At 46.7% G+C, this 10,152-nt stretch overlaps 3 protein-coding genes across 4 annotated transcripts; 2 read left to right on the forward strand and 1 right to left on the reverse strand.

The window, feature by feature from the left end:
* Positions 1-436: 436 nt before the first annotated feature.
* LOC117587273 (maternal protein exuperantia-1) lies at positions 437-3,519 on the forward strand. Its single transcript, XM_034277857.1, has 5 exons — positions 437-599; positions 884-1,034; positions 1,124-1,276; positions 1,387-2,634; positions 2,932-3,519. Exons 2-4 carry the CDS (start codon positions 894-896, stop codon positions 2,602-2,604), a joined length of 1,512 nt encoding a protein of 503 aa, XP_034133748.1. The 5' UTR covers positions 437-599; positions 884-893; the 3' UTR covers positions 2,605-2,634; positions 2,932-3,519.
* Positions 3,520-3,966: 447 nt separating this feature from the next.
* On the forward strand, positions 3,967-8,477 carry LOC117585449 (protein fem-1 homolog B). 2 transcript variants are annotated; one of them, XM_034274931.1, is made up of 7 exons: positions 5,432-5,536; positions 5,601-5,700; positions 6,105-6,387; positions 6,448-7,190; positions 7,251-7,666; positions 7,741-7,967; positions 8,021-8,477. In XM_034274931.1, the coding sequence occupies exons 1-7, from the start codon at positions 5,517-5,519 to the stop codon at positions 8,182-8,184; spliced, it is 1,953 nt and encodes a 650-aa protein (XP_034130822.1). In that variant the 5' UTR covers positions 5,432-5,516; the 3' UTR covers positions 8,185-8,477. The 2 variants fall into 2 exon arrangements, with proteins under 2 accessions (XP_034130831.1, XP_034130822.1); XM_034274940.1 differs by lacking the exons at positions 5,432-5,536; positions 5,601-5,700 and adding an exon at positions 3,967-4,291 and having other exon boundaries at positions 8,021-8,184.
* Positions 8,478-8,802: 325 nt separating this feature from the next.
* LOC117585460 lies at positions 8,803-9,827 on the reverse strand. Its single transcript, XM_034274953.1, has 3 exons — positions 9,273-9,827; positions 8,994-9,212; positions 8,803-8,929 (listed from the first exon to the last, which is right to left on the reverse strand). The coding sequence occupies exons 1-3, from the start codon at positions 9,406-9,408 to the stop codon at positions 8,835-8,837; spliced, it is 450 nt and encodes a 149-aa protein (XP_034130844.1). The 5' UTR covers positions 9,409-9,827; the 3' UTR covers positions 8,803-8,834.
* Between the last annotated feature and the right edge of the window lie 325 nt (positions 9,828-10,152).

Below are 10,152 nucleotides of genomic sequence, written 5' to 3' on the forward strand. Positions count from 1 at the left end.
TTGTTTGTGTAAAATCCAGGGCTGCACATGACCACGTTCTTTTTTTAACAGTGTGGCAGCGCTCTCGCGAATAAACACGAATTGCCGATAGACGATAAGCATATCCAAAAAGAGCGGGGCGAACTTTTATTTCCAAAATAAATTATATATAATTAATAGAATGTACTATATGATATAATATTTTTCCCATTATCTGTGCAAATTATTTATTACCAGCTCTCTGCGGTGGTTTGGCAACTCTATGACTTGTCTTTGCGTTCTTCTTTGCCGGCGCATTCAGCTTAGTGGCGCCTGTTTTGTTTTTAAGTCACTTCTACGTACCCCACTGTTCGCCCGAATCTGTGCCATTGTACTTAACAATAAATCAGTCATAAAGCAGGCCTTGATTTCGAACAAACTCGTCAAATTTTGACCTGCCGGAAAAGTTCATACAAAAATTCATTACGTTTTAGTTTGTCGTGCGGATTGTTTCTTTTTTGTGAGAGCTCGTCGGAAAAAAAGCAATTTTGCTTTTGCCTTTTGTAAAAAAAAAAGGAAAAAGTTCGTAAAACGCGAAAGAACCGGTCGAAACCAAACGCGAAGCGGAATCGAAAAAAAAGGTTAGCCAAGGAAAATAGGGATTAAAGTAAAGTGATAAAGTGCGTGTGAAGGCAGTGAAAAAAAACCAAGATGGCGCTGGAAGTGAAAAAGGCTGGAAAGAAACCGTAGCTTTCCATTCTCATTCCGCGGTGTAGGTGCCTGCAGCTGGCTGCAATCGCGACATTCCAAAGCCAAAGCTCTGCACAAACGGTTCGCGATTTACTTTTTTTTTTTCGACGAATAAAATTTTCGGTTGTGTGAAACAGTAGGCTAATTTTTTTCCGTATCTCCTGGTGCATCTCAGATTTTTCAAAATGGTTGCCGAAATTGCTGAAGAATTTGTTACCGTTGCCGCTGCCGATGAGGGCGTGGATATGAAGGAGGAGCTGCCGGCCGGGAACTACATCCTGGTTGGCGTTGACATAGACACCACTGGACGTCGTCTGATTGATGAGGTTCGTATTTTGCCGGTAGGGTCGATGACCCTCTGCTTCGGACATAACCAAACTTTTCTCTCCGTCTTCTCTGTGCCCCATTCTCGCAGATTGTCCAGTTGGCTGCCTACACTCCAAAGGACAACTTCCAGCAGTATATCATGCCGTATATGAATCTGAACCCTGCCGCTCGTCAGCGTCATCAAATTCGTGTTATTTCGATCGGTTTTTATCGCATGTTGAAGTCCATGCAGACCTTCAAGGTACATACATATGCAAATACACATGCATACATACATACATACATACATACATACATACATATACTGCACTCCCGTTTCATCCATTCCTAACCTGAACATATTTTTCACAGATTATCAAATCAAAATCGGAGGTCGCTGCTCTCATGGACTTCCTCACATGGCTGGAGATGCTGGCCGCCAAACAGGCCAACACAGATGGCATCGTTTTGTTATATCACGAGGAGCGCAAATTTATACCCTACATGATATTGGAGGCGCTCAAGAAGTACGGATTGATTGATAGATTCAATCGGACGGTCAAGTCTTTTGCCAACATTTTCAATATTGCCAAGGCCTCCATGGGCGATACTAATATCAAGAAGTGTGGTCTACGCAAGCTTTCGATGCTCTTGTCCAAGCCCAAGGATGACATTTCCGACAAGGAGAATGAACCCGAGAATATCAAGCAGAACGTCAGCATCAACGACAAGGGCTCCAAGAATGGCATAAATCACGAGCAGCAGGACGGTTTTGAGGGGAGCGCTAATGTGCGCGCCAAGATGGTCTACAACGTGGCTTTGCAGTTGACCAACTCGGAACGCAAATCCGAGCCAGAGTCGTCGGAGGCGGTGATTAACCTGTTCAACGCTGTGAAACCATTTGCCCAGCTTGTCAGCACGGACGTCAAGGAGCTGGAAACCCAGAACGAGAACCTGGGACGCCAGAATTCATTCCGTCCACTCTTCTTGAACTATTTCCGCAACACACTGTACCATCGTGTTCGTGCCGTGAAGTTCCGCATTGTGCTGGCCGAAAATGGCTTCACTCTGGATTCTCTTAATGACATTTGGACTGAGAAGGGCAAGGAAGGCTTGGACCTGGCTCTGGCAGCGATTGACACCCTGAAGGACGAGGAGAAGACTGAGCTGTTGGACCTTCTGGACAGCTTCTACGATCCAAGCAAGGCTGCCATCAAGCCGAGCATCAAGCCCAATAGCTCTCGCCGTCGCGTTCGCGTCAACGGTGCAGCATCGTCGAAGCATGGAGCCATGATCTCCCGCTCTACCAGTAACGAATTCGGAGCTGGTGGCGACAAGTCCCAGCGTCAATCCTCAATGCCGGACTCTACCACCAAGTCGCCATCCCCCGGTAAGTCGGGCGGCCGTTCTCACCGCAAACGCAACAACACTCGCAACAACAGCTTTGGCAATGCCAAGGGACCCAAGAAGACCGAGACACGCTCGTCAAAGACTGAATTGAACAAGCCGGCCCCGAAATCTGTGGCTGTGGACAACGCTATGGCCACACCGCCGCCAATGGCACTGCCAACGCCTGTGGCCACCAACTAAAGATCCATGGAGAAAGGGGTTATAGTGCATGTAATTAAGTTTATCTTTTTATATTGTTGCATATTTTGCTTTGCTTTGCTAGCTAGTTAGTAGTGCTTTGGTAGAACATTAGCAGAGCTAGCCCAAGCCGAGAATACCTTCTCGGTGTGTGGGTATGTATTATAGATTGTTGATTAATTTTATGAATTTTTTGCCTATGCTTGTAATATATTATTGAATTTGTACATAAACATATACAAAAAGAAAGAGAATGGAATCGAAACGTGATCTTTCAGTAGCAGCTGCCTCTGTTGATGTTGGATTCTTACAAATATATCAAATTTACAGCCACTTAAAGAATCAAGACACTGAAACCCCCCATGGAAACGAAGAACGAAGTATGGAGAAAAATATATTGACACTGCGAACTTTTCCCCTTTCAAGGCGCCCCAAACACACAGATTAGAAACAATGTCCAAAATTTTAGTGTAAACACAAACCACAACGCAAATCTACACATGTGAACGAGTGGTCCCGTGAAGACTACGAATTGAATGTTGTACAAAAACACTCGCGGCCGGAGTTGGCTGTCGAGAAGTGCTTAATCGAGACGTTTTAAAACTATTATTGTAACTTGGATGTGCGCTCGGCCCCAATCTATGTACACTGTGCTGTGCCCACGCTAACACACACCTAATCAATTATCGACACATTGGAGCACGTAATTACGTAAAAATCGGTGCGTTTAGGCATAGTTTTCCAAAATATTCGATATAGAACTGTACTGGAAAAATGGAAAAATATGATCCCAGTAAACGCCTCGATTAATATTTTGCATTGGGCAGGTCGACGTAGACACACTAAAATAATTAAGCAAACCGAATCAGATCCCTAGCCCAATGTTTAAAATTTCACTAGAAAGCCTAAGTACACACACACACACACACACAAAAACAACACGCACTCACACAAGCCCTTCTGTAAACACACTCAAAATCAAATCAATTAAGAATGAAGAAAGAGAAGAAACTACAAGCTGAAAACACCTGTAAAATGTCAAACACATTAAATCTCTCAAGGTGTATATCATTTTAACAAACAAAATGTATGAATAAACGATTATAATGTAACGATATAGTGTGCGCAGGTACTCTTTGTTTAAACCTTTTTATATAGAATCGCATAAGAAGGGATCATAGGATTGTTTCATCAATCGGATAAAACAATAATTTTTAGCGCTGAGAATCCTAAAATTAAACAATAAGATCGTGGAAAGTGATTTAGGACTCGGTATTTTTACGGTATATTTCTCAACTGGAAAGGTATATTTCTGATGGTCACGCGGTATATTTTATCGATAAGTCCGCGGTCACACTGCTGGCTGTGTTGTTCAGGTTGGAAGGAATAGTTCACAATAGATTCACAATAGTGAAGGTTTTAAATGGAAGTCGATCCGGAAGAGCCTCAGGAGGAGAATACATCGTTCTACAATGGATATCCACTTGACTTTGAGTACTTTAACATGGCACACGGCATGCTGCTGGAAATCAGCGAGGAGCTACGCGAGAAGTTCCCCCATGAGGAACAGTTCAAACTGCAGCAGCTGAACACTCTTTACCTGGCCGCCCGGAGCAGCCAGATGATGAGGTTCGTGGAGGCTCTCAACACTGCCAACAGCAAGGCGGTGCAGACGTACCTGGTCAATACAGTGAGTACCCCGTGGTGTGGCAAGTGCAGCAATGTTATGGCATGGAAACGGGCTGCGCGCTGCCTGTATTTACTACTGCGTCATTAATGAAAATCGTTGCTATATGTACACGAATTCGGTTTATATGTAAAGTCGATGGTCTGCCTGGTGCCTCATAGAGCGCATTTTATACGATCCATTGCTGGTTGTTGGGTATTTACTTGGTTTGTCATTGTTTATGGGAAAGTGGGAGAGAGAGAGAGAGATGCAGAACGGGAATGAGAGGCGATCCATATGCTCTTTCCAATATACGGTAGTCACTCGATAAATAGGAAAAAAGTAAAAAGAATCGTGAAATCTATTCGGTTTCTAAAGTTCTTGTAAACATTTCACAATTATAAACATAACTTTATTAAGAAAGGAAAATGGGCATGGCAGCTGTCTAGCTTAACGGACATTCACTGTACTAGTTTATAACTTTACTGCCTGCCAAAAAGACAAGTAAACATTAATTGTGTTAATTTGCAAACTTAATGATCGATTCCCGCACACTAAACTCTATTTAAGGCCTGAACACTCACTGTCACATTCAAATATCTGTTGGATACAGCGCACTCGAGGAACCATCTTTGACCAATTACTCATGCCTAGGTGCAAGGGGGGGGGGGGGGCGGCGCTACTCTCTCTCTCTCTGGACACGAACTTGGCCTGGTGCCAGTTTCAATAATTTTCAGTTTCCTGAAATGTGCGTTTATTAATTTGTTTACTAACCAAATTTGCTGCACACCTTTTGGCTCTGCTGCGCCGCAATCTTATCGAACCCAAAATCAAATCCCATAAATAATGCACCGTGGGTCTAATCTTTATGGAGTCAGAAGTACGATTGAAATCGAATGAATGCGGCGGCTTGGCTTCCTCTTCCTCATGTTCGATGACTCTCTGGAATGCAGGGAAACAGCTGCGGGCGGTAAACAAACCCCTGGATAGAATGCAAGGACCTCTCTCCTCGAACAGCTGTTTGGGCCGAGGGCTCGTGCGCAGGCGGCTGGCTCTCTCCTTTTCGATTCAACCCCCAAAGGCTCATGGCCACTTCCCCTTATGCGCATATCTCTCGTATGCAAACTTAGGGTTGGGAATCGAGAGCTCGTTTCACTGGCGAAGTTTTATCGAATTTTTCGGTGTTCGTCCGGGCTGGCAGGACATTCTATGCCTCGGCAGCTGTCAGTTAAAACTTAGATTCCAGGCCATGAACGCGGAGCTGTATCGGTAATAGATTTCGTCCTCCATCGCATGGGGTTTGACTGATTCATTCTCTATAAAATTGTTACAGCACACGGAAGCGGTGGTACGAGTCCGCCTGGCCAGGACCGAGCTTCTGGCGTGGAGCTAACGACACCATGCCCGTGACCAGCTACATAACGTATCCGGCGGTGAGTGCCGTCCCCCGCAGCCATCAGTTTCTTGACCCAAATTCTCTCTAAATGCAAGGCCAATACGCAATTGTCTTGTGCTTGGACTTTGGCCAGCCTGGATGCTGTTTTCCCTGCATTCGTATGCCTCTGGCTTGTAATTTTCTTCAGTCACCGTGCCACAAGGCGAACAAAGAAAGCCTGCCCTGCCCCCCCACCACCAGCCAACAACGTGTTCCGGCCAAGTGACAAGAGTTCTGCTCCGCACGGTTTTTGCCCCATAGAATTGTACCTTACATTTCGTTTTACACTTTTCCGACGCACTATTTTCGTCCAACCTTGACTGTGAAACGGCTGCGCACGCACATCATAAGCTGTCCCGTCTAATTCTCATGCCGTCTCTTTTTGGTTTTCCTTCGCTGTAGAATTTCGATCAGCCAGATGGACAATCGCTGACCCCGCTGACGATGGCCGCCATGTCGGGCAATGTAACGTTTGTGAAGACCCTGCTCTCGCACTACGACGTGGATCTGGAGCGGGAGTGCAATGTCATCTTCGATGGCCTGGTGGTGTATGGCGCCACAGCCCTGTGGGTGGCTGCTGGCATGGGGCATCTCCAGATTGTGAAGATGCTGGTCCAGGCAGGAGCGGCGATCAATCATAACACCAAGGCGCAATCATCACCCTTGCGAGCTGCCTGCTATGAAGGTATGAGCAAGCTTCCCAACTGTCCGTGGCTCATTCATAAATTATTTCATCACGTTTCAGGTCGCCTGGACATTGTTGAGTTCCTGATAGAGCACGGAGCTGATGTGAATGCCACAAATCTGTTTAACAACAATACATTGATGATTGCCGCCTACAAGGGGCACCATCTAGTCGTCAAAACGTTGCTATTGAACGGTTCGCGTCCCAACGATCAGGCCTTGTGCGGAGCCACTGCTCTGCACTATGCGGCCGAGAGCAGCAACCTGGATGTGGTGCTGGTCCTTCTGGATCATGGAGCCACATTGAAGAAGAACGAAATCGGCATAACACCAGCCCTGCAAGCAGCCGAGCGGCTGAATGACGATGTAGTCGAGGCGTTCATACAGCGACCGGACCTCATGAGCCTGGAGGAGCAGATCACAGCATTGGAACTGCTCGGGGCTACCTATGCCAATGACAAGACCAAATACGACATCAATCGCGCCTATAGCTATCTGCTGCGTGCCATGCAGTTGCGTTATAGCGATCCCCGAGGTGTAATCCGGAAGAAGGTTAAGACCCCAGTGCCCGCCTACGACAGTTGGTTCGAGACCGAGAACCTGCCCGAGCTGAACGCCATCAAGCTGAACCACCACTCCATTCACATGGAGTCGCTGGCCATACGGGAGCGTATTCTGGGGCGCAACAATCCAGACGTGCCCCAGGCCATTGTCTACCGCGGTGCTGTGATGGCGGACCACGGACGCTTCGACCAGTGCCAAGTGCTTTGGAATTATGCCATCGATCTCCGCATGCAAAACAATGTAAGTAGGAACGGAGACACGACTCAATTAAGTATTTAACTGGAATCTATACATTTGCAGGTCTCTGTGGATCGTGATCTGCTGCGATTTGCCCAACTGTTTGCCCAGATTCTGCGTGCCGATAATCATCGCCTCACCCTCGATCATGTGCTGCCCGTGCTGAGCAAGTGCCAGCAGGAGATTGAGAACAACAAGTTTAAGATACGCCAAGCGAAGCCAAACACCTGTGCCAGTCTGCTGCAGGACCAGAACAACCAGAACTGCATCACGGCTTTGTATTTAATCAAGATTGTTACTCAGCTGGCGCGTCGCAAGAAGGACCAGAACATTGACGCGGAGCACATACATGAATTGTTTCTGTTGGTGCGCAAGTTCATACAGAACGACACTCGTCTCAACGACGGCCAGACTCTGCTGCACATCGCTGTCAATGGATTGATGCCTGTGGATGAGTTCTACACGAATGAGATGTGCAGGTAAGCCATAAAATGGGTAGCTCCATGGGTGGACTATGATTATAGCCACCATCTCTCTGCCTCGCTGCTTAAAGGTTCCCCTGCTATGCCACTGCCCTGGTTTTGGTCCACTGCGGTGCCTCTGTGGTGGCCGTCGATACAGCTCGCAACACACCCCTGCACATACTGGTGTCCAAAGTAAATTCCTCGCAGGACCGACAGGGCGAGATGGCGCGCATACTCCAGCTGTTCGTGGAGGCAGGCGCCCACTTGGATGCAGTGAATGCCGCGGGACAGACAGCTGCCACGGCCTGCAAGCAGGGTAGGTACAATAGATTATTTTCAGTGCAACTAACCACATGCTCCGTTTTGTAGCTACATTGGCCAACCAACTGCACGGCCATCAGAATGCCCACACCAGCCTCAAGTGTTTGGCGGCCCGCACCATTGCCACCCACAGGCTGAACTTCAAGGGTCTGATACCCACGCAACTGGAGGCGTTCATCCAAATGCACAGCGTGCACAAAGTGCTCCCGTAAATAGCCAAAATCATGAATGCCACCCGATTACCGAGTCATTATAGCTGTGTGTAGCATACGCCGAGTGGTGTATTCTGAGCCATGTTGGAACGAACACGTTTACGTTTATGCTTCAACAATATGTACAGCCATTAGCCATGTGTGTGCGTGTGTGTATATCGAATTTAGCGACTTAATTTAGCCAAAATGAAGAAAGCAAAGAAACGTTTACGTTTTATTTTTGTACACTTTTTTATTATTTACCATTCGCCCTTCTTAATTTATTTACAATTACAATCTGCAACAACTTTGACTGTACTTGGACTGACTGTTTGTTTGTAATCATTAACCATTAACCATTAACCACTAACAATTAACAGTTGATAGCCATTAATCGTTAATCATAAATCATTAATCATAATCATAATTATTAATCATACTTCTGTAGAGTCATTTATACATTTTTTCTATGTAAAACTATGTACTATGAGTGGTGTAATTAATGTTATCATTCGCAGTGCAAATGGGCGCAGGCCACCTAAGTTCAATCAATCGAATTGATTTTGTTTCGTTTAGGTGCAACTCAAATAAATATCAACTAAAATCTATCTGTAAATCACAGCGGACAATGACAAACAACCAGTTATGTACAAATCAATCCTTGGCTAAGTCTAAATGTTAGCATCGCTTATCTTGTGATTATTGTGGCGCACCTGTGGATAGATCTGTGGCTGGCGCATCACCTCCTCGTACGTCGGTGGCGGAGCTGAGCAGGAGGAAGATTATTGCACAAAGACACACCACACACACACACGTTCAGCTTTACTCACCATTGATCACATAATCCTCGTCGTGCATGTAGGCCGGATTAATCACGGCATCTGTGGGATAGGCACGTTCAACGGTGCGCTCTTCCAGGGTGGAGCGCTGCGAGCGATGCGAGTACCGCTGCAGGTTGTCCGTGTTCCTGTGAAAGCTGTCCATATAGTGGTCCTGGCTCTCCACATCCTCATGCTGCAGCTGTATCACATGCACAGAAGGACGACGTTCTGCTAAATGTGGAGCTATAATCAACTAGCTCCCTCTCGTTGTGTTCCCCACGGACTCACCCGTATCGGCAATGGCATCTGTGTAGTTCTCGCCAAAGCGAAATGGTGCGGCCAAGGACTTTTTGCACTTGAGAAAGAGCACGATCAGTATCCAGCCCAAGATGAGAACCAGATAGACAAACCCCAACATGCTCATGTAGAGGCTGTACCGTGTGGGTGCCCAGCGGGTACCCGAGCTGGAACTTTTCCTTTTCCTTTGAACCTGCAGCTCTCTCTCTCTCTCTCTACAATGTGTATCCAAAATCGATAATTGCTGTCACGCTGGCGGCGTCCTCTAGTGGAGTGGTCATTGTTGTCGCCTGACGGACTGGCACGGAACAACTAACACTGCACACCGCCAGCTAGCCAGCTAGCAAGCATGAAAGGCGGGACCGCCAGCGAGACTGGGGGCTGGCCGTCGCCATATCAGCGGCTGGCCACAACAGAGCGACGACAAAGCGACGGTGGGAGGCCACAGGCCACAGGCCACAGGCGTTTACGCATGGAAGTCCCGCTCTGGTTTTGACCAACTTTTGATTTCTGGATAAGCATTCAAAAATCCGATAAGGTCGATAAACTTGCGCTAAAGTTCGATAAGCAGGAATGGGCTCTGTACACGTCATAAATGTGGATTTATATTTATCTTGCCACCCATTCACTCCATTCTGGCTAAGTTTCCCTTGGGATGAGTTAATGTATGAGCTCATTTGCATGTAAAATGAACTAATTTAGCGGAATGTTCGTTGTGAGTGGGTGGCTGCTGATGTGGCTGTGACGTCATGGCCATAAGGTTAACAGCCCACTTAGCATTATGCGGCTATTTGGTAATAGCCCACCCAATAATAGACCAACGAAATTGGCCCAACTGGCCTCACGCTGCTCTTCGATTGCAATTGGCTTT

Source organism: Drosophila guanche, unplaced genomic scaffold (genome assembly GCF_900245975.1).
Source record: "Drosophila guanche unplaced genomic scaffold, DGUA_6, whole genome shotgun sequence".
NCBI lineage: Eukaryota > Metazoa > Arthropoda > Insecta > Diptera > Drosophilidae > Drosophila > Drosophila guanche.